Genomic DNA, 24054 nt, shown 5'->3' on the forward strand with positions numbered 1-24054 from the left:
CTTGACATGATTGTATTTGCCTTTAAATGTTTTGTTTTACTGTTTGTTAGCAGACTTGATTACAAAAAAACTATTTCCGTGGTGACACGCTCCTCTGAGTTTAATTGATGTTCATTCTGTCACTCTCTTTCTCAGTCAGCCATGTTATTAGAAATGATTCTGTACTGTGAGGAGTCTGGGAAATTGAGTGTGACTACCCTGAGCAGGGTGTCACGTTCAAATAGAATTAAATTAACTGTCATCCCCACCAAGGTTGAGTGTGGAGGTCGCTGCCACGTCTGAAGAAGACCTGCTGCGAATTACTGTTAGAACTTTCTGAGAATGTTTTCCACAGTTTCTGCTGAGGTACGTCATACCGCGAGGACAAACGATGGCAATACGGTGGAAGAAATCCACTCTTATAATAATAATTGAAAGTCCCCAAAGTCAAAGGAGTCCAAACTAGTGAAGGTAAGTATGTCTGCCAAAAGGATCTTTCCAAAAGGAAAATACACTGTAGTTTATAATGTTCTTAAATCATTTACACTGACATTATCTTCCTCTTCCTCGTTTAACTCATCCACTCGTTGAGAATTACTACTGGAAACAGAAGACGTTCTCAGCGGTACATCTGCAGGGCCCATGATTAGCCATGAAACCGCGCTCTCCTCATTCCTGCGGGCCGTGCTAACAGGGGAGACAGGATTAATTGCAACAAGCAAACTATTGACCTACAAAGGACGCTAAAGATTGTCTCAAAATTTAAAGCTCAAGTAAACGTCTTCTGTCATGTACTCTGTCGTTATAGCCGTACATTTATAGTACCTGAAGGGTTTTCCTGACTCGAATGTCGTTCAATGAAAATGAAAGTGCCTTTGGCTCTTGATTGCAGTGTGCTTTTACAGGACTCCTCTGGAGAGGCGATTTTGTCTCTGGTGATTTGATTAAACCTTTTACGTCACCTTTCTCATTAGCCACCCACAGAAAGGATACGAGACTGTTGGTTGACATTGAATCTTAAATAAACTTGATGCTGTATTAAATCACTGTGTGATTAACTAAGAGCATCCCATCAGTTACAGAACAACGTCAGTTTAAGAGAACGACCGACAACATAGCATTCTGAGAGTTACAGCGCCTCCTAGTGGAACATTGCTGATATCACAGGTGTATTGCGAAAACTCACGGAAAATAAAGATTGTTTATCTTCATTATGACACAAACTTGGACACCGAGAACAGACTATCTTGAGATAGCTCCATCACACAAAAATATAATGGCCCTCATTTACATTAAGGTTTCAATAGGAGACAAATCCATTGAATATACAGTACATTACAGTTGTATGAGATACTACAAAGAACGAAATATGGATACATCATAAAACAGATTTTAAATGATCTTTGTACAAAAACATGAAGTTGGTCTCTAAAGTGTAATGCACCCCAACCCACATACATAAGGCTTCAACAATCAAACGCATGAAGCAGTGTAAAATAACAATGGCCATTTCCTTCTTGTCTTGATGACTGAAAAGTGTAGTGTTTTATCAATAAATATAAACAGTAATACATTACTATACACCTGACAGCTTACCGTAAACCCACAATACTTCTCTGCGTCAGCTGGGACACTGACCTGCGCTAGCTTGACAGACTTCTGACAGGCTATGATCTCATATCCATACTAATCAGCTGTGGCATTCATTCTGACGTACTTTAGTTGTGTGTACAATGAAGGCTGTGGCTGGACAGGCCCCAGGTGTCTCTGGTCCCTGTGTGGCTGTATGAGCCCCAGGTGTCTCTGGTCCCTGTGTGGCTGTATGAGCCCCAGGTGTCTCTGGTCCCTGTGTGGCTGTATGAGCCCCAGGTGTCTCTGGTCCCTGTGAGGCAGTGAGGCAGGGCAGAGTGTCAGTCCTGAGTCCCTAACAAGGCGTGGGGCGGAGCCCCATCGGTGGTGTCATACGGGGGGCTGTCGTAGGGGAGGCTGTCGTAGGGGGGGCTGTCGTACAGGAGGCTGTCGTAGGGGAGGCTGTCGTATGGGGGGCTGTCGAAGGAGAGGCTGTCGTAGGAGAGGCTGTCGTAGGGGGGGCTGTCGTACAGGGGGGCTGTCGTACGGGGGGCTGTCGTAGGGGGGGCTGTCGTATGGGGGGCTGTCGGGCCCTCGCAGGGGCGTGCCGGGCTAGGAGGACGAGTCCTCGTCCACATGGTGAACGGCGTGCCTCTTCAGAAGCATCTTCAGGACCTCCACCTCCCGCTCCGTCTCCCGCAGCTTCCTGCGAAGGCTCTCGTTGCTGCTGTGAAGCTTCTGGTTTTCCTAAGGAGTTCAAACAACAGCGTTACTCTTCCGCTTTACTGACCACGTAGCTTAGTCACACCAGAACGTTCTGGTCAACGTTCTCTGGTTTTGCTGTGGGTTTTATGGTCAAACGGGTATAAAACACTGGATGAATAACAACCAAGTAACGCTAGGGTAAAGACTGGCTAACGATAGCCAAACGCGTGCAACGGTAGTCAAAAGTTCCACAAACGTTCTCCAGCAAAATTAAACTTTGAAGAACACTGGTCTCCATGAAAACTTTTGTGCATGTTCAAAATGGTTTTTTTTGACCAGCGTTCTCCACCAATCACCGAAGATTACAGACGATTACCAGTGTCAACACAACGCTATTCTGGTGCTATACCAGCAACCATGGACGATTACCAACGTTTCCTCTAATGTCATAGAACGTTGACCAGAACGTTATGGTGTGACGGGGCCTACAAAAGCTTGGATTGACACAAGGGACGTAGCGAAGGTCTGAAACTCACGTTTTCTAGGACTTCGCAGGTGGGCTTGGTCTCCTCATCCGGTTCCTTGGGCTTGGTCCCCGTTGAATCTCGGTTCTCCCAGAGAGCAAAGTGGCGCTGCTTGCGGGTGGGCACCGGACTGGGGCAAGGGGTGAGGGAGGCTGGGGCCAGGAGGGTGGGCTGGGGGCGGCTGCTGTCTTGGGCAATGTGCCCCTCTGTCTGGGTGGTGCGGTCCACCCCCCCGGACCTGGCCTGCGCAGGGGGCCGTCTCAGAAGGTGGCGTCTCGGGGGAGATTCTGGGCTCCAGTCCTTGGACTCGTCTGGAGGATACAGGAAAGAGCTCTCCTCCGAACCTGTAACAAAACAGGGGAATCTTATCACATTGTGAATCTGCTCCCGCGAGCCTTCAGCACTCAGCGAGCGGCCACACGTCATTTCTTAACCACAGACGGCCTCTGATGATATTAACTAAAGGTCACAGAATAAAGAGTTTGTCTGAACACTGATTTTCACCAGTTCCTGAAACAGCCTGCTGTGTTCCTGTAAGTGAAGCAGTTCCCTGATTGTTGACATGCACAAGCAGCATGGTTTAGGAAGCCACCTACATAGGGGAACTACCCAGCACACTAGTCTAGCATTTTTCCATTAGCTAAATCAGATCATTTCTCCATTCTAATGTGCAAGCCTAATTACTTAAGACTTTTGGCAACAAAATTGATAACATTTATCAAAACAATTAGATTGAAATGTAATTTGTATCCAGGCCTGGTTTGAGCACAGGGAAGTTATTACTGTACATTATTTCCCAGCAGATGGGGCTGTTTAAGTATTAAAATGATAACACAACCACAAAGTTATCATGTGGTTCTCACCACTAAACTAGAATGTCCCTATGTCAGGACTGTTACAAACACACACACACACAAAGCATTGTAAACATGTCCTGTACCTTCTGAAAGGCCGGTAGTGGTGGATATACATCCTGGTGTCGGACTGTCAGTGGGATGATGTCCTTTGGCATTCTTCTTACACTCAAAAGCCACCTGGTCCTTACACAGCCTGTGGCAGTTCATGCCACAGTCTGGGTAAGAAACACAGTAACGTAGGCATGTTAGAGCAGGCATTCTGTTTACGCTGAGTTATGTAAGCTTGCATCATTATTATCACCCTACAGTACTTGCTAAACTGTGTTAATTTTCTCTCCTTTCCACCAACAGTGAGACTGTCATTCAGGCTCAGAGTGTTTCTCAAACGTTGGCGTGCTTGTAAACAGCTTGTTTCAAGAGTAGAATCAAGACAATCTTCTGTGGTTTTGACTGCAAGCTCCACGGTCTTTCATGTGTTGCAAAGTTCAGTTTAGCAGGTATGCAACACGCAGAAACCACACACACACACACAATACAACCTGTCAAGATAGCTCAACATACTTTTACTTTACTGGCTCCTCCCACCTTTGAACTCTCAGACAAGCCACAAACAAAATACCCTGAGAAGCATCTTGCTAAATATGGACAGTAATCTGCATGGTATGACATTTAATACAATTTCCATAGAGCGTTCCCATCATGCAAAGCAACTCTAGGATGACATAATCACCTCTGCATCTGTAGCCTTGTTTGATGACTCCCCACAACTGCAGAGAAGAGAACAAGGGGAGACGTTTACAGTGTGTAGAAAACACTGTGTGATGGTAGCTTATCCAAGACTACGAAACAGCATGAAACAAAGTTCTTAATTCCAACTCATAAACAATAACTGAAGGGTGACATACAAATCCGGAGCAGTTGTCACAGAAGGTGGGCTTCATGTAGGTGGTCTCCTGGAAGTTGTGGACGAACCCCAGCCCCAGCTTGGAGCAGATGACACTTGCCCGCATGAAGTATGCCGTGATCTCCTCTCTGCTAATGAGGCCCTCTCTGGAACAACACACAAACACAGATAGCCCGAATGGAGGTCAGTACAAGCTGGCTAACAAGAAAGGTTGTTTGTGTAGGTTTAAAGTTGTAGTCTGAATCAACTCACTTTTCTTTGTCCATAACACAGAAGGAGAAGGGAAAGCTAGCAGCGATTTTCTCAAAGTCCTCATGAGAGATGAAGCCACTCTGGTCATGGTCATAGTTTTTAAACACAGACTGGGAGACAAACAAGAGGCATCCATTATCATGACAGTGAAATCTGAGTCAACAGAGGGGATCAAATGTTACGTGCTCGAGCAAATATCACCCATATACACAAGGGGAAAAATACAGTTGTGGAATTACAGTCATTTCTTATCATGGCCACACAACTAACTGCCTAAAACACTTAGTGTTCTCGTTCCCTGACAGCACAGAGGAGAAGGGTCACTTACATCCACCATCCTCTGAACGTGCTTGCTGATGGTTCGGGGGTCAGGTTTGGGGGCGACCCCTGGTGCCCAGTCCACCACCACAGGAGGTCTAGAGGGGGTGGCTGGCTGAAGGCAAACAGAACAGATCATTAGACTAGCATTGGTGGGGCATGATCACCTGAGTACACTAATAAACAGAACATGGTGGGTCACTCTCTGTGAATAGGTCTGTTGTGTGTTGTGTGGTTGAATACATGTGTTTTGCAAGGTATTGTAAATGAAAGGTGTATTTTTGGGGGGCGTTATTATAATCTTTTACTCACAGGTGCTTTGCAGTTCCGGGATTCTCTGGCGTAGGACAGCTCGTACATCTCATCTTCAGTGTAGTACAGGTCCAACGACAGCTGGAGGAGGACAGCAAACCGCAAGAGATTAGAGAAAGATAAAAGACACAAACGTCACTTCAACATTTGGAGTACAGTCACTTAGCCAAAACCAGTGTCAACATTTCCTGAGTGAGCGAAAGCGGTATCACCTACGCACCGTGAGTAGGTGAACCAGGTCTTTGTTGGCCTCCAGTCGTGGAGGCACCTGCTGCAGCTGGATCAGCTCGTTGATGTGGTTGTAGAGCGCCTGCATCTTCTGGACGTTCACCTTCTCCTCCTCCACGTAATCTGGCATGGCTTCGTTGACGGAGATGAGGTCCTTCAGGTGTACTCCCAGGATGGGGATCTTGAAGCCGGCACACCGACTGTAGGCCTGACGGTAGTTGTCGTAGTTCCTACAGGATGACAGCAGGTCTGTCATCTCGTTCAGTGCCTGTGGAGAGGTCAGAGGTCAGTCCCAGGGAGCAGACAACCAAGCCTTCCCAGAGGTCGATGAGTTAGTAAGGTGGGGGACTATGGATCAGGAGGTTGCAGGTTCAAATACCCCTGTACTGCAAGCGCCTTTAAAGCAAAGTGTCTTCTAAATGAATACATTCTTTTAACGGTGTACAGGCAGCAGGGTTCTTCTGCTAGCAGGGCGGGTGTGTGTGGCATGTGTGCGGAGGGTGTGTGGCATGTGTGCGGAGGGTGTGTGGCGGGTGTGCGGAGGGTGTGTGGCATGTGTGCGGAGGGTGTGTGGCATGTGTGCGGAGGGTGTGTGGCATGTGTGCGGAGGGTGTGTGGCGGGTGTGCGGAGGGTGTGTGGCATGTGTGCGGAGGGTGTGGGCATGGGTGCGGAGGGAACCTTGGAGAGCTCGTTGGGAACGTGGGAGCTGGTCTCCTTCAGTCTGGAGATGGAGCTGTGACACAAGCCCCCCACCACAGCCATCAGGGTGTTGAAGTTGTGCATCAGATGGAGAATCTGGAGGGAAAGATGAGGGGAGGGGAGGGGAGGGGAGGGGAGAGAAAGACAGGGAGAGGTAGAGAGAGAGGGGTGGGTGGGGGGGAGAGCAGAAGAAACAGAGGGATGGGGAGAGAGAGAGAGAGAGAGAGAGAGAGAGAGAGAGAGAGAGAAGGAAAGATAGAGAGAGGAGGATGGGGGAAAGAGAAATCATTCTAAATCATCCTCCGATTGTACAGTGTTTACACTGTAAGCAGCTTTCCGCTGTAATTGTCAAGTTTTACTCCAATCTATCGTCAAGCAGATCTCCTTCCTAACCGTACAGCAGCTCAAGCTACGGTGACACCAGGGTCGGTGGGGCAGGTGGTCTGTGGTTTGTCTATTTCTTCAGCCGTGGCTCTGAGGTAGAAACAGACCAGCAGGAAGTGGAAGTAGAGTGCTCTTCTCTTCTCACGCTGGCCTCCCAGCTCTGCGCAGGAACCCAGCCATCGCATGGGGAACTAGCCAGGCCCTGTGAACACTGCTTATTCTTTCTCCTTCTACTTCCCTGCTCTCCACTGTGACCATTTAGACCCGGTACATCCATTAGTGCTGGCCCGTACTATACAGTTAATATTCCAAACAGACAGTTTTGGAGTGTCTTTGATGGACTGAAAGCCTATCATGCAGCTCTCGACAGTCATTAGCGGCCCACTCTGAATGTTATTATGTAACTTGCAGCAGATGTTGCTGCCACCACAGCACATCTCACACTACAGCGTATGCCACGTGACGATACCCTCAGAAAGATCTGGATGTTCAATTCAATTAAAATACATTTTATTGTCCATCCCCATAGGGGCTAGAAAATCGTCCTGAGACAGAGGCTAAAGACAATGTTCTACCCCCTATGGAAATGAACAATGACGTTAAGTTATGGACAATAACAAATATAGCACTGGATAGAAAGGTGTAGCATTGAGGCAGTACCTGAGCCACTTGGATAAACTTAGTGAAGACTTCAGCTCTCAGCTGGGATGTGGGCCGGCTCAGAACCATGAGCTGCACCCACTGGGAGATACCATTACACAGCGCAATGGATCGTTCCATCATAGGGATGTCCTTCATGCAGCAGCTGCGGATGTAAGTCTGGTAGTCTCCAAACTGACGAAGCAATCACAGGAACAGAAGCAGAGCAGTTTGTGTCAGGGACGGCTCTGAGGTGAGACGGTACTGGGACATGGTGTGTTACAGGTGAGGAGGGTCGGTCTCTGCTTACTGATATCCTGCAGAAGGACTTGAACTCCAGGAAGGTGAGATGCTCTGCTAGCTCGATCGGCTCCAGGTGGTCAAACAGCAGAGAGACTTTTCTCTTCTTACTGCTGTTGGCCTTGATCTTCTGACTCGCCTTCCACGACCAGTCCCTCTCATTTCTGCCACACACCAGAGACAACGTTTATTCAAAACATCCCAGGATTCTATTCTCATATTTCACACTTAAAAAAAAAAAAGTTTTTTTCAAGAGATACAAATACAAAATGAACCCGAAGCCCTTTGCATGAGCTTCATTCGCAAGGTCTTCATTTAGCTGTGACAGGAAAAAGCCCACAGTGATTCTGTTCAAGGAGAGAGGCTCACATCCATTTGGTCTCCAGCAGAGGACACAGCCTCTCCTGACCGTGCTCTCTAAGCAGCTCCTGGAACTCCTCCAGAGTGTCTGACAGGCTGGTGTGGAGCCGAAACATCGTCCAGAACTCCCTGATCCAGTACCTGGGAGAGGGAGACACAACATGATGGCCCTGCCCTAACCTCAGCTCCCCAGCCCTGCCGCCTTTCCACACTCTTTATCTGTTTGATTTCAGTGTGTGTTTTATGAGATGTTGATGAGTGATATTGAAGCCTACTGTGGGCAGGTAGGATTACACACACGCACGCACACACACGCACGCACACACACGCACGCACACACACGCACGCACGCACACACACACACACACACACACACTTACTTGATGAGGTAGCAGATCTTCTGGCAATCTGTAGACTGTTCATTATCCACGGCCATTTTAAATGTAACCAATCGGGTTAAGAAAAAAGTTTGTTTGGAAACAGACAGGAGAACATTAAATGTCTTCCTCTGTACAGCTTAATGCTTCTCATGACACTTGATTGCAGCTACAACAGGAAGTGTATGACACTAAGAGGTGAATACCTTGTGTGGAGTGTTAGAAGGACACAAGCACAAAAGAGCCTGATTCAGTTTGATGTTGTGTACTGACAACAGATGATGACAATGTTCTCGTTCCTTGAAAACCGAGACTTTGCAATAGACACGTGACGAGCTAAGGACCGTGTTGGTACGTAAAATAACCCTAATCTCAGATCGGGGAAAGCACAGCAAGTCTACACCTGTGGGAATGAGAGCACAATTAATGATCCTGGTTGTTGTGTCATTGGCTCAGTACACACAGCACACTGGGACTCTGGATTCATCCACAACAACAACAAAAACACGTCCTTGTTATATAAAAACAGGTCTATAAAAAGCCTGACACTCTGGGCCACACAACAGCACTTTACTAGCAGAAATCAGCTTGAAGTGATGCTCATAAAAAGGCTAATTGCGTCATGGGAGTTGAAGAGCTACCCACACATCTCCAAAGCCAGATTGGGATGAAGGCTGTTCATGGCTCCTGCGCATGTTTCCTCGAACCTAACCCACACTCGGACCATATCTGAAGCAGCATCCAGAGTCCGGGGCTGAGAGGGAGGGTGTTAAATATAGCCGGGGGTGCGTAGGGAGAGGGGAGGGGGAGCGTAGGGAGAGGGGAGGTCTGACGTGGGTGAGAGGGGCTTCTCAGGCGGTGTGTCGATACCGCTGAAGAGGACATGTTCTGGGGAGAGGTCATTAACACCTGAAGCCCTGAAGGCTATTCTCTGCTCCAGGACGGTTCTCAAAACTCGTGACGACACAGCCGGCTCTGAATGCTGAATGGGCGCCTCGATTACAGGCTCTGGCATTTGAAACTGAAAACACTACAATGGCATGTCCTCTGTAAGGGTGAGTTACTGGGATGAGTGCTTTTTCTATAGCCCTTCATGCATGGTAAAGAGACTCAAGATGTGTGGCACGTGAATTAGAAGGAACACAACCCCCAACATGCAACACAAGGCCTCTGAATGACAGTTGGTCAAATCAGAAATATCCCTGAGGTGAAGAGACATGTACAGTACAGCACTGAGTCTTGACAGGCAAACCACATCTCGATTGCCTGTTGCTACTGACAACCACTAATGTGTCTTGTTAGCATCACAGCTCAGTCGGTTAACTTGTTATCCTTGGCAGCACGTTACACGGGCTCTGTCCGCAGAGACAGAGCCCGTGTAACGTGCAGAGAGCGGAGACAAGACGAGCGCTCAGACGATCAGGTGGTCAGGTGATCAGGAAGAGGATATAGGGTGGAGAGCTTCTGCAGGAGATCGCTGGAGGACATGAGGAGCCGGTGCATGGTCAGGGTGATGTTCATCAGATGGCTGCTCCCACACACACACCCCTCCGAGTCTGGAAGAGAACGCAGCCACACACACACACACACACACATACACACACAGAGCACGTCATCAGACATTCTGTTTCACACTAAAGTGCCAAATTTGAAAGATGGGGGATATCTAGGCTAAATACAGTCCTCAGTCTATTTTGTGATCAGATGCGAGTAGATGTGATAACTTTGTGACTGAATACTTCATCTTTCTACTAATATAATGTTTTTTAAACCAATGGGAAGGGTTGAGGTGTTATTTGTCTGACTCACAAAACCATAGTCCTTCAGAAGTTTGCAACAACTTTTGTATCATCACTACCAAGGAAAGAAACACATCTTCTATCCAGCAAATCTTGACAGCATCTGAACTACAGCAGGTAGCACATTTCTGAAGTCTAGCGGGTTTGTCTTTCCTGTGATCTGCCATATCTCACTTCCTGTGTTTGAGACCACCTCCCCTGTCTCTGCTAACTGCAGGCCTGACTGGAGGCCCAAACTCTGGGGGTTTTCAACCTCCTTAAACAGCTTGTGTCTGGAGACATCGACAAAAAGGAAAGTGTGAGGAGGAAAGTGTGAGGGAGGAAAATATCTGTTGAAAGGATTATAATAAACTCACTGTGAAATACAGTGTGGAAATAATTCTAGATTACCATGAATACGAGAAGCAGACTATAGAAATGAACAACAGGTTTTAATGACAGAAAAGCTGCGTTAGGGTTTCTCCTCTTGTTTGACAGGTACAGCAGGGTACGTAGTCCACCACCATGACTGTCTAAATTGATATCAAGGCAAAAACTAAAAATAAGAACAAAATGTGTGTGACCAACAATCCTTCTCAGGCCTATTTTCAGGTAAAACTGTTCAACTAGATTTCAGACAAGGATGAAACAACAGGCTCAATGCATTAGAATGACGCGTTAACTTAGATCCCAGACAGTTGTCGTTGTCTTGACGCCACCAAGGACACTGGGTTTCCATGGAACCCCATTTACCCTCCTTGAAATACCCCGACGTCATGGCAACCCGCTCACGTCTAATCTTTGTTATCTGTGTGCAGAGGGCCACTCCAGCTCCCAGCTAATCCTGGCTCCCAGCATGCCCTGCTCTGCAGTTCAGGGTGTGCTGCAAGTACGCACTCACTACAATGTCACCACAGTCCATGACAATGACATCCAGACCCATTTAGTGAAGTCTCACAAAACAGACCCAATGAGGAAGTGAAAGAGATTTTGACGTTGGTGAAATGAGGTTTCTGATGTCACTCAATGTTGATGCTGTGAGAATATGAAACATCCAGACTCACTGCCACCCTCACCCTCACACCCCCCCCACCCTCACCCTCACACACACCCCCCACCCTCACCCTCACACACACCCCCCACCCTCACCCTCACACACCCCCCCACCCTCACCCTCACACCCCCCACCCTCACCCTCACACCCTCCCCCCCACCCTCACCCTCACACACCCCCCCCCACCCCACCCCCACATCCTTTGTAATAAAATGGCATAAAAAACAAGCAAACCTACATCCTCTATAAGGCAACAGGAAGCACATAGGATTCTTCAGGTCAACAATTACTTTTAAGCCTTTAACAACACTCCAACCTCTAACCCTCCCCTTCTCCTAGCCCAGACTTGACTAATTGCAGAGGAAATCCCCTCTGGGCCACCATACTTTGGAAAGCAACTCGGCTACACTGACAAAGGAAGGATGTGATGACACTGCTATGCCACAATGCGTGTGCCCTGCTTCAATGCACTACCGGCCAACCCAACGTGTTGTGTTTGGACAGAGGTCTGTCAGGATGGATCATTGGATCTCAGTGTAGTCTGAGATCATTGTGTCTCATTGTGTCACAGAGACGCTTCTTATCCCTTTTACGGCCCCCTCCAGAATAGGATGGACTTGGCGCCAGATCCCACATCTTATTCCAAAGATACAACAGTACTGTTGATACAACATTCATGTGTTTACATCATGATCGATTGGTAAGACTGTCCAGCGTTCTTTAGGGGAACACGAGCGCACAGAGGGCGGGAGAGGGACAGTGTTGTGAGGACAGGGGGGTGAGGAGTGATGATGTCAGGCAGCATTGATCCAGACCCCAGGAGCTCTGCATTTCAAAGAGCGGACGGCTTCTGAGGAGCCCTGTTTGGGGGTCTGACCTTTGGGCTCGGCCGGGCTTGAACCAACTATCAGGTAATCCTTCAAATAGCTCTTACGTGTGCTCTCACATTTGAAAAGGTGGCCCGGCCCCTGGTCCTCGGGGGGCTGTCTCTGATGTGGGGCAGAAGCAGCTGGAGAGCATGAGATCAGCCACATTCTAGTCTTCACTGTTCTGTGCTGTTCAGCTTCCCACACCTTCCTGGCTGTTCACCTCCCCACACTGGCCTGCCTGTTCACCTGCATCCAACTGCATTTGATCAGAAGGATTTTACAACCTCCATGCTCTAAGACGTTGAAGTAATCCTTATGATGATTCATGAGAATAAGGATTCTGAGGACCGAGGGTTTCAAAAGAAATTTGGTTTTGTTTAAAATAATGCATAAGAGACTTTGTGTCATGGACCAAGTTAACGCTCTGTACACTTGCCTGATAATTCATCAAAGCCATAAATGAACAGCCGGCTAGCCTGTTTTCATTCTCTCTCATGACAGATAGATGTAATTATGAGATGTCACTCTGCGTTCTCTCCTTTGTAACACCTCCTCCTTGCTCTCTTCTGTCCATTTTGTCTCCAGGCAACAGCAATCTGAATGCTTGCCTCTTCAAAAAAGAATCACCATAACTTTGAGAGCACTCCACACAAGTTAGCAAGGCACGTCACATTCACTTGATTAATATATACTAGTATAAGGCGTTAAACATCTTTTCAAGCAATGTCAGATTTCAAAGAACAACCAATTACTTCACATTTTATGTATTTAAAGTAAACTAAGAACAGATTCATTTTTCAGAGGGTTATAGCCCCATACTTCATGTAGGGACAGAGAGCTTGGACCAACGCATGTGTGGTCATAAATATGAATCCATGAAATGAATCCATGTTTTAAACTCACGTCATTCACTAGCATTGTTATGGCAAAGATAAACAATCCCTGTACTGTTGCAGCTGCTGAACATCCTCAAAGTGAAAACATCTAAATACTGAGCAACATCTCATCAGCATTGCCGTGTGAATATCTACCATGGACTGTAAAACACAGTACGGACTACTATGTGACCAACGTCCAATAAAAATACAGAACAATCTGATGCCTCCATGAAATGCACAACAGTCCTCCGATCTGAGAACGCCTGAGGCTCAACCTTCCACCACAGAGGGCCAGGGAACAACACAGGAACAACACAGATCATCTTCAAAGTATAAAAACCGTCCGCTTAAATAAAATCACAGGAATAAATCAGGTGATATTCACAAACACAGACACTTTACGGAAGATTGAAGAGGTACAACATACCAAAGGTCTGGAGACAGGCACGGATGAGTTCCTCCCAGCTGGCTCCCTTGGCGACATTTCCCAGAGACATCATCACCTTCCCCTGAGTCACCTGGGCCAGGCTGGGCTTCAGGAACTTGGGCGGGCGAGCAGGAGGAGAAGCCCTGGACCTGGAGGCACATCCAGGAGAGAGGTGTCTGGATGACAGACACAGGAGAGGAGGGGGAGGGGTGAGGGGAGAGGAGGGGGAGGGATTGTGTGTATGTGTGTGTCTGTGAGTGTGTGTGTGTGTGTGTGTGTGTGTGTGTGTGTGTGTGTTGGATGGTAGCCAAAATTGTTTATCGTTCTTTCAACTTAAATAAAGGTAATTTTTTTAAAGCTTTTCTTGACGTTGTCTAAGACACCCAAAAATGTCTGAGCATAAAATGTACATCTGTGAAGTGTACACAAAACAGTGTTCGTTGAAAATGTTAACACATTGAGTCTAACGGTCACAGTTGTAATATCCTTCCTTACAGTCTTTGTTAATTGCAGATTTATATTGTGGGATCCACTAAATCACGATTTCCTTTAACTTTTTAAACTAAGCCGCTGCCAAAAAAAAACGACCTGAGAGATAAAAACATGCATCATCTCAACGCAAGACAAAAGAGACTTTCGAAGTAAATTTGGAGTACAAGATTACTACTTTTTACGCACTAGCATTTCAAGCATATCTGCAAAGTTATTGCCGACAAAGAATTCGAACCAAAACTGACGACCTACTTGCCACATTCAACAAAATCGAACTTAAAAACATGCAGAGAAAAAACATAATGAAGATAAAGAAAAAGTAGCTACGTTTTAGCGGAGGTTTTGTGTAATTAAACTGTACAGCCTTCTTGGTAAACATTTTCAATCAAACTTACGGATGTTCTTTTTCCTTCCCAGTCATTCCTACTGTATTTCCATGTTGGTTATTTTCCTTAGATTGATATCCCATAGCCAGATACTGGGCAACAAGTGGCTGAACGAGACTATCCATCTGTCCTCTTCGATGAGCGCACTTCATTGCGTGCTTGTTTCACAGAGCGGCCGTTCGCCCGCGATGAGCTCACCATTGTTCTGACTTGTCAATGAGGATGACACGAAATTAAGATGCATCGTGCTGTGTCTGTGTGGGCGGAAACTCAATTGAACAAAAGTTGTTTTGGGGATGCACGCAATGCCATTGCTCAATAATATAAGCCCAGAAGATACAAAAAAATACAAAAAAAGTAGCCCACCCACTTTCTGCCAATGTCTTGTTCAGGTATTCCGCCCTCTATTCTCACGTATGGTAAGTAATTATTGTATAAGCTTACAATAGAAGAGGATGGGAGGATTTGGGCACATCCCAAAACATCTGGCTTCAGATACCCTAACATGAACTCCAACAGTGTGCTGCTAGCAGGAGAGGTGGAGCTTAAAGGTGGGGTTTTCATGGTCAAGTTTGACTTGTTTCAGCCTGTCATTGCTAGTTTCCTTGAAACAGCTCCTTTCCTACTGGTCCGGACAGATATGGTGCACAGGTGTGAGATAGGAATGTCTCCATATCAGACTGGGCCAGACATACATCCCTGCTTTCTCCCTTCAAATCCATAGTAGGTGTTGGTTGTAATGTTTTCATTCAGCAGACACTTTTGTCCAAAGAGGCATACAGGGGGATTTGAACCTGTTGATCTGCAATCAGATGTTCTCCCACTGAGCTATGCCTATCCCCCTGCTAGTCAAACGTGTTGTTATGTTGTCTCTACTGTACGATTATTCCATTGCCTCTGTGTAAGCTCTGGAGGGTGAGTAAGATGTGAAACTGACAGTCCCAATGTTGACATAGGCACAGTCATTGTATTGTGTTGGTCAAATCAGGGAATAACAGCTCCACAGAAACATTATCAGTGAATACTCCCCTGGCCTACTCCCATAGATTAGACAACCACTTCCTCTAGACAGTTTGTCTGAAATTGATAGGGCACTATACGAAGACCACAACATTAGTCTCTGTTGTGAGATAATCCTAAGAACTAGGATCTGCCACAGGATGGCTGTGACCTCTAAATCAGTGTAAGATACTTTATAATGTGCTTTACAATGTGACCATAGGTGAGATTTACACACTATTGTATTTGCGTTTTGAACCAACAGTTTTACATTACTATAATTTGCAGAAATGCCTCAGGCCTGCCATCATGTGGTTGAAGTCAAGTTTCACTTCAATGTTTACTGAAGAGGCCACTTAAAAGTCAGTTTTAGTTAAATGCTTACAACTTTAATCTCTGAAGATATCATAACTACCATATGTATCGAGGTGAATATATTACAACTAACAGACATTTTCATCTGACACATATATTTAAATATTAGAATAGCCAATACCTCACATTTTTTGCCATGAAACAGTGCTGGAACAGTCATGTCTGACATGCCTTCTGTTGTTGCCTCTTCAACAGAGTGGTTTGTAGAAGTGAAGAATTGAAGCCACTCTTGTTCCCTATCCATATGATAATTTCCACCCAACAGGAACCGCATTACTTGACCTTAGATTTTACAGATATGCAGTAGGCTAGGATCTGTAGCCATGTTGCAACATGTAAACACATCTAATTATGAAGCCAGGAATCTACATGTGTGGGTGTCTGAAAGGTGGGTGACCTCTCAGTTTTGAAAGGTTTAAACCATATTTCTGAAAATAATATATATTTTTAAAGTTTCTAAAGGTAAAAAAAAGAATGTTTTGTAAGGTTGAAAACAAAAAACGAAAAAAAGATTAGAACAAAAATGTTTTGAAAGACTGACATTTTTTGTTTTGCTCTACTCTGTTTTTAGGCGGCGGCATATATGAAAAAACAAACACCTAACCCTTGAGCTATGAGCTCATTTCCTGCAGCCCTGTTCGAAGTCAGGGAAATCTTCCTTAAAGCCAACAAGCCCCAACTAGTGCAGGTTGTCACTGAGTTCTCAAGCAAGAAATCTAACAAAACTGTCCTGGATTCTATCCCACCAATTGAGCCTTATGTCCTTGACAGTGGCCAAAACATGTATTAGGCAGCAGTGTTCCTGGTCTAGGAGGAATACAAAGGAGTATTGGTCATTTTAATTACCTGAAGGCTGCCATTTGAAAATGGGGCCTTTCTTGGAGTCAAACTTTGGTTAACTTCTAGTATGTTTTTAATTACATCTAATACTACTGTAAACCACTGAGAAACCTTTTATTGTAATTTTTTGGCGGTCAAGCCATATTCGCAGCTGACTATTTACGCTTCTCAGTTCTCCTCTCCCCTCTCTGTGTGAAAAAAAACTTTCGAAAAAAACTTTGAAAGATTGGAAAAAACTTTTTGGGAAAAAACTTTTGAAAGGTTTAACACAGCCTACTTAATGAAAAAAAAAAACGTTTCTAAACGTTTCTGAAAGGTCCAAGGACGTGCAGTTAGAAGTGTAAAGTAGTCGGGATCGAGAACTACTGTACCCCCCCCCCCCCCCCCACCCAACGTTTTCACTTTCATAATTTTTGGGGAGTTTAAAACAATCCGAAATGAAATTCCGTAACTTAGCACCACATTTATTTGTTTAGCCTATGTCAAGAAAAGTTGCCTCGAACACGAAACAACAACAAAAAACTATTGTGGTCAGTTCCATCTAGAATAGGCCTAGTCTATATATTTTTTTAAATTAAGTCAAAGTAATACTGTGTATACGGTACTGATAGCACATATTTTCGTGAAGTTCACATGATATCTGCTTTAGATCGAACTTATCACCCATTCTGCCAGTTTTCTGATTACTGCACATTAAGTTTACATGCTCGCGGCTGGTTGTCGCACAGTATGACGTGTAGCCAACAGCTTATTGCGAGTATGCACGAGCCCCTTACGCATTACCGAAAGAACCTGCAGGTCAAGATGGCACGGTCCGTATCTCTTTGCCGGCCTCATTGCACCACCGAGGACTTTCAATAGAAATGACGGGGGGCGCCATCTTTAAGCAGCTTTGTCTATACTAAACACTGTCACGATTAAACGATAATCGAAGTACTTGGGCAGTTACGCAGGGCGGGCCAAAATGACCACGGATGACTTCCAATTTCTAGACAGCTTTAAAAGAAAGCAAATAAAATTAACACTTAAAACAGCGACTTTCATTGGCGTCGTGCAGCGGATAAACCTCAACAAAACAGTAGTTTTGGATGAAGGTAACAAATTAAACCCATGAATCAATTAGCAATATGCACACAAGAGCTAGCTAAACAATTGACTAATTTGCCTACATTTACTTACATAGAAAACTGCAGTCGATAGTTAGCTATACCCTCTTGCCTCATCAAGCACGAGCTAGCAAACTGAAATGACAGTTTTTTATGTTTCAGTTGTTGATGTCAAGAGAGTGAGGAAGTTCCCTGGTGTGAAACTCTTCTTTGGACATGAAATACTAAATGGTAAAGTGACATATTGGTTCTGTCTTGCTGGTCTATCAGGCAAGCAAAAGAGCAGTGTTTCGTTGCATTTTCTAATCTAGCTTACAATTTTGCAGTGGAATTTCCCCATGCATCAAAGAGTGACAAGGGGTAAGTCGCTTGTGTTGTTGAGTGACTAGGCATGATTGTACGAACCAATTGTTACGTTAGGCTATATATTAGCACCAGGCCAGTACTTCACTAGCTTAAATGTAATGTGCAGGGAAGCCAGTGAACACAGAGCAGAGGGTCACCTGACCGTAGCGGAGTTTCAGCCGTATAGGAAGAACTTCAGACAAGGTGAGGCTCACAGTACAATCTCTGGTTAAGGTTGACTAAACATTCATTCAATGAATGAATGTGTAAAAGAGTCACCCAATCATCTTTTCCCTAGATGATGATGACATTGAGGAGAATTATGTTGACTTTGTGGTCATTGAAGAGTTTCATGAAAAATTTGGGCCTGCAGTGAGTAGTTCCATTATTATTATTTTTGTTTTTACAATAACAGCTTTTACACAACTTACAAAAATGGTAGGCAGTACAATGACATCTAACCATCAATCTGGTTGAAATCTCAACTCAAAGGTGATGCACATCCGGAAACAACAGGTGATTGGCTTAGGAGCTGATGGAGTTGGGGCTTTCCAGCATGAGAGACTCTGTTGGTTACAGGTAAAGTGTGTGTGTGTGTGTGTGTGTGCGCAAATGTAACGGGTGTGAACCTGTGAAACTCACTCCTCAGGTATGTAATGGGCTACCCGCGTCAACGAATATCTAGCTTTTCTTTGGCGTAGCTGGTAGTGGTCGCGCTTGGCAAGTCAGAGATTGTGCGATCGAGCCCAGCGAGTGACGAACGACGCCTTGTAGTGACGGAGCGTGGCCACGTCCGTTACATACCGTCACACAAACATGAGTGAGAAGAAGAACTTTATTACTCTTCATATTCCACAAATCCTCTCCACTCTGTTCAGATAGCCACCAAGAACAAGGTGTACCTGTTTGACATCCTGTTGCTTGGAGTTAGAGCTTTCAAGAATGGCCTTTCTATGATCCTGGAGAATAAGCACATCCTGAAGGTGAGCAAGGTAGACAGGTGAATGCAGTAAGATGCTGTGTATTACTGTGTTTAATAATCGATTCTGATTCCAAGGGACTATCATTTGAGCAAAAAATTATAATACAAAAATTCAACTCAATACCACAGACAGTTTATTCATTTGTTTAGTACGCAGCATTGTATTCCTGTTGTATTTCCAGGTCACCCATGACTGCAGGAGCATCACTGCATGTTTATTGGCTCAGTTTGGAGTCAATCTCACCAACGTGTTTGACACACAGGTACATCGGATGACTTGGACATTTTTTTTTAGGTGTCTTTCGAATCCATCCATCCATCCATCGTCCTTCCCTGAGCAGTCTGGATGTCTCTCGTCCTCTCCTCTCTCCTGATCCTGTGTGTGTGTCTGCAGGTGGCAGATGTGATGTGCTTCTACTCAGAGAGCGGGGGCCTTCTCCCGGACAAGGTGAGCCCCCTGCAGGACTTGGTGAGCCTCCACCTCCAGGTGCCTCCGTCCCGCCTGGACTCCCTCAGGCTCAGGTCCCAGATCACCCAGGTACAACTCAGAACCAGGACAGCATGTGCCCAGCAGACACACCTGGATACCCATGGTGTGTGTGTGTGTGTGTGGTCCAGGAGGACTCGGAGGTGTGGTACGTGCGGCCCTGCCCCGTGTCCCTGCTGAAGGTCATGGCTCTGGGGGTGGTGCACTTGCTGCCCCTCAGGCTGGTGCTGCTGGACGCGCTCATGGCAGACTACACAGGCCTGGTGGACTCCTACCTGAGAGCCAGCCGTCAGGAGCCTGTCCACACGCAGCACATCGGCACTGTAAGACACACACACACACACACACAGGTACACACGTTTTTCAAAAGGGCTGTACAAATGAAATGTAAACATCTGACGCAAGACTGGTCTATGTGTGTATCTGTGTCTGTCTATCTGTGTCTGTCTATCTGTGTGTGTGTGTCTGTCTGTGTGTCTGTGTGTGTGTGTGGACAGAGTTGTGTGCTGGAGCTTCCTGGGGAGCTGAGGGAGCTGGAGTGGAGCCGTCAGCAGCGTCAGGAGAGAGCCCTGGAGCTATACCCTGTCACTGAGCAGGGCCTGCTGCAGCGCTCCAACCCCCGGGCCCACACCCCTCCCCCGGCCCAGACCCCACCACCCCCCCCTGCCCCCCCAGCCCAGACCCCACCACCCCCCCCTGCCCCCCCAGCCCAGACCCGACCACCCCCCCCTGCCCCCCCAGCCCAGACCCCACCCCCCCCTGCCCCCCCAGCCCAGACCCCACCACCCCCCCTTGCTACCCCGGCCCTGAAGCCCCAGCCCACAGCATCAGGGCCCCAGGCCCCAGTAAACCGTCTCCAGTCCAGACACATCCAGACGGCCCCTGGCCTGCCCCCTGTCCTGAACCCAGCGACCCCAGCCCTGGAGACCAAGCAGACCCTCAGGAAACAGCTGTGCACGGCCAGCCCTGCCGCTCCAGCTGGAGGGGTGGGCCTCATGGAGATAGTCCTGGACACAATGGGCAGAGGGAGGCCCCTGCAGAGTGGAGCGTCACCCTCTCTGCCAGCCTTCCCTGCCCTTGGACGAGGCCTCTCTCTCCAGGCACAAGCCCCCACAGAGGGCCCTGGAGGTGCCCAGAAAGCCCCTGTCTCTCCAGGGAAGATGGCGGGGGCCTCTCCTGGCTCAAGACCCAGCCTGGTCCCCTGCCCTCCCCAGGGAGGTCTCCTGGTCTCCGGCCCCCTGCCTGGGCATGTCCCTGGCTTGGGGAGGGGCTCCGTCCTCCACAGGCCCCAGGCTCTCTCCTCATCTCTTAGCCTGTCCTTCAGCTCCTTCAGAAACACCTAAAATAACCCGCCCTGTTAGAGGTTGTTTTCCGTGTGAAACGTTTGCAGTATTCCAGTAGATGGCGGTACATAGTCAGTTTTGGGACTAAAACGAAAACGGGATTTCTTATTATGTTGGTGTTAGAGGCACAAACCTGTTTTGTCGATCTTAAAGACATGTCATATGCTATCTTAAATAATAAGTGGTTTGGTGTTCTTGTATTTGTGTTTGTATTGTTCTCTGATTTAATTTGATTGATTTAATTGTTCACTTGAAAGTAAGTTGATTTGGGTCCTGTCTTCTGAATAAACTAGTTTGGGCACCATTTGTGGTTACTGTCTCTGTTTTGGCCTTGTCTTCTTGAGTAATGATTAAACCCCATGTTGCTTGGCACTGTTTCGCATATGCTACAGTATAATCAAAAACAACCTAACCCCCTCTAAACCTTCATGGGTTTACTTGAGGATGATAGATTGATTTGGCTTCTCCCGTAAAGTTAATTGAGGTTGAAAGCGAAGGAAAGCATAGATTGATTTGCTGTTAATTTAGCAAAAACATTGTTCCTGGACGGTTCTTTTGATTACAGACGACTGGAAAGCCATTAGCGCTGGCTACATGTGAACCCCTGGGTCTGGAGTGATCACGCTGGTACTGGCCGTCTGGGGCTCCAACCACTCATGTGGTTCAGATGGTGACGATCACAAGTGGCCGACACCTGCCACGCTTTACAAGACACACAAAACAAATCTTACCAGGGATCTTCCCCCCCGCTTCCTTAATGAGCTGCCATATGCGGATATTACACATACATAGATTCTACACACACACACTCAGCCATTTTGAAAGCATTCCCAGACGTAGGTTTTGGTACCAAAACAGGATATTAAAACAAAACAATGCAGTGAAACAGCAGTGGGGGGGGGCAGCACAAACGCACCCTGCATTAATCACATCTTATTGCCATGGTTATCTCATTGCCATGGTTATCTTCATGCAGGCTTGGGCTGGTGCCAGGGCCTCTAATTGAAAGCATGGGCCAGATAAAGTAGACCTTTAATCAACTGGGAGGGAGAGAAGCACAAAGACTCTTTTCTCTAAAGCAGCCAGCTCTTCTGCTGGTGCTTCAGTTGAGGCATGTCTCTCCTCACGTCTCCACACGTCTCACCTCACGTCTCCTCACGTCTCCACACGTCTCTCCTCACGTCTCACCTCACTTCTCCTCACGTCTCCACACGTCTCTCCACACGTCTCACCTCACGTCTCCTCACGTCTCCACACGTCTCCACACGTCTCTCCAAACGTCTCTCCTCACGTCTCCACACGTCTCCACACGTCTCTCCAAACGTCTCTCCTCACGTCTCCACACGTCTCTCCTCACGTCTCCACACGTCTCTCCTCACGTCTCCTCACGTCTCCACACGTCTCTCCAAACGTCTCCACACGTCTCTCCTCACGTCTCCACACGTCTCTCCTCACGTCTCCTCACGTCTCCACACGTCTCTCCAAACGTCTCCTCACGTCTCCACACGTCTCTCCAAACGTCTCCTCACGTCTCCACACGTCTCTCCTCACGTCTCACCTCACGTCTCCAAACGTCTCTCCTCACATCTCCACACGTCTCTCCTCACCCCCTGACTCCACGCTCTTCCTGGACGGCTGGACACGGCTTCCTGTTGGTTAGACCATGAGTATCCTTGTGATTTCATCATCTCATCATCAAATTTTAAAAGTTTTGAAAGCCATGTTAAGGAGTTCAATCAATCGCAGTTCTTACTCTCCTGTTACTGTAGAACATGTTTCACAGTTAACTGTTTGACGTTCATTTCCACCATATACCCAGGCTGTTTATTGCTTAGGTAAGGAGATAACTGAGAATGTAAATTAGATATCTGTACTTATTGCGTAAAGCATGTAAATGAGTCAGTGGGTTATGACTCACAAAGCCCTATTTCAGACGTGCTGTTTTGAGGCCAAATCTGTGTTTCCTTGACAGGACCCTGAGGGCTCCAGATGAGAGACCTCCCACAGGACTGTTCAAGGTAGAGTCCTGTCATTGACTGCTAGACAGGGACTCTTATTTTAGAAAACCTTGCATTTCCTGTCCGTCACAATAATGCCTTATGAGCTTCACTTCCTGTTTCTCAGGCCCAAGAGGAAGGAACAGAGCGCTTGTCGCACGGTAGTCACGGCCCCCCCCCCTCCACACCCCCACCCCACCCCCCCTCCTAACTTCACACACAGCCTGTGTCGCTGAGGGAAGATGACTATACCTTTAACATCAAGGCAGGATGTGCAAGGTTATTTTTAGTGTCTTGTCGGAAAGGTAGCCAACAGACATAAACACAAACGTTTGAGTTCCAGCTGTGTTTGCACATCCCAAAACAGAGCTTCCACCTTAATAGGATTGTTGTGACTTTCTGTAGAAAGATAACAAGAATTGTTGAGAGGAAGTCTTAATGTGGGTTAATTTAAAAATAAATAAGAATGTGCTTAAAAAAAAGGAAATTCCATTTACAATTACACAATGCTTTAAATCAAAATATCAAATCAAATGAAATATTTGTGTGTAATGTACAGATGACGCAAATCTGCTCCAACAAGTTAATATACTGTATATATATGATGGTAATGAGAAACCAGACCCAACACAGTGTCCCCATTGTGACTGACCCACAGTGACTGACCCAACACCGTTTCCCCACTGTGACTGACCCAACACAGTGTCCCCATTGTGACTGACCCACAGTGACTGACCCAACACCGTTTCCCCACTGTGACTGACCCAACACAGTGTCCCCATTGTGACTGACCCACAGTGACTGACCCAACACCGTTTCCCCACTGTGACTGACCCAACACAGTGTCCCCAGTTTGACTGACCCAACACAGTGTCCCCAGTTTGACTGACCCAACAGTGTCCCCACTGTGACTCACCCAGTGTGACTGACCCAACACAGTTGTTATTGTGGCTCTCAGTTTTGTTGTTCTATTTAACCACAATCCTCAAGGTTCTCTGGTTACCAGCAACACTGGGAGGCAAGTAGACTGATGTTCAGAATGAGTCTATGCAGCCACTCAACCACCAACCCTTCCCACTGGTGTCAGTTTACTGATTGGTTCATATTTAATAGGATATGATGAATTATTCATCATGAAGGATGGTTCACCCCGCCCCCTTCTGTAAGCTCCTCCCTAATGTTTTTTCCATGTAGATTTAATTTGAATTTTTTGCAATCCTGAGCACACCTGTTTGTTCGCTGGTCAGTAAACAGATTGAGCAAGTGGCGAGAAGCTGAGAGCAGAGTT

General features: G+C 46.7%; 2 protein-coding genes and 1 long non-coding RNA gene across 3 annotated transcripts; 1 reads left to right on the forward strand and 2 right to left on the reverse strand.

The window, feature by feature from the left end:
• Positions 1–1222: 1222 nt before the first annotated feature.
• Positions 1223–14547, reverse strand: LOC146300202 (RAS guanyl-releasing protein 1-like). The gene is made up of 17 exons (XM_084681600.1): positions 14302–14547; positions 13415–13590; positions 9859–9964; positions 8412–8474; positions 8041–8172; positions 7682–7835; positions 7393–7566; positions 6328–6444; positions 5641–5916; positions 5421–5501; positions 5119–5223; positions 4791–4900; positions 4540–4684; positions 4365–4401; positions 3718–3849; positions 2790–3121; positions 1223–2295 (listed from the first exon to the last, which is right to left on the reverse strand). The coding sequence occupies exons 1-17, from the start codon at positions 14442–14444 to the stop codon at positions 2161–2163; spliced, it is 2418 nt and encodes an 805-aa protein (XP_084537726.1). The 5' UTR covers positions 14445–14547; the 3' UTR covers positions 1223–2160.
• A 2700-nt stretch (positions 14548–17247) lies between these two features.
• On the forward strand, positions 17248–21066 carry exd1 (exonuclease 3'-5' domain containing 1). Its single transcript, XM_084681587.1, has 11 exons — positions 17248–17600; positions 17775–17843; positions 17939–17972; positions 18085–18161; positions 18256–18329; positions 18450–18536; positions 18836–18940; positions 19122–19202; positions 19334–19477; positions 19558–19749; positions 19924–21066. Exons 1-11 carry the CDS (start codon positions 17471–17473, stop codon positions 20767–20769), a joined length of 1839 nt encoding a protein of 612 aa, XP_084537713.1. The 5' UTR covers positions 17248–17470; the 3' UTR covers positions 20770–21066.
• On the reverse strand, positions 19051–23846 carry LOC146300204 (uncharacterized). The gene is made up of 3 exons (XR_014732205.1): positions 23683–23846; positions 22328–22418; positions 19051–19747 (listed from the first exon to the last, which is right to left on the reverse strand). It is a non-coding gene; the product is annotated as an uncharacterized LOC146300204 (long non-coding RNA).
• Between the last annotated feature and the right edge of the window lie 208 nt (positions 23847–24054).

Source organism: Hypomesus nipponensis, chromosome 3 (assembly GCF_054491055.1).
Source record: "Hypomesus nipponensis isolate SF chromosome 3, ASM5449105v1, whole genome shotgun sequence".
Lineage (NCBI taxonomy): Eukaryota > Metazoa > Chordata > Actinopteri > Osmeriformes > Osmeridae > Hypomesus > Hypomesus nipponensis.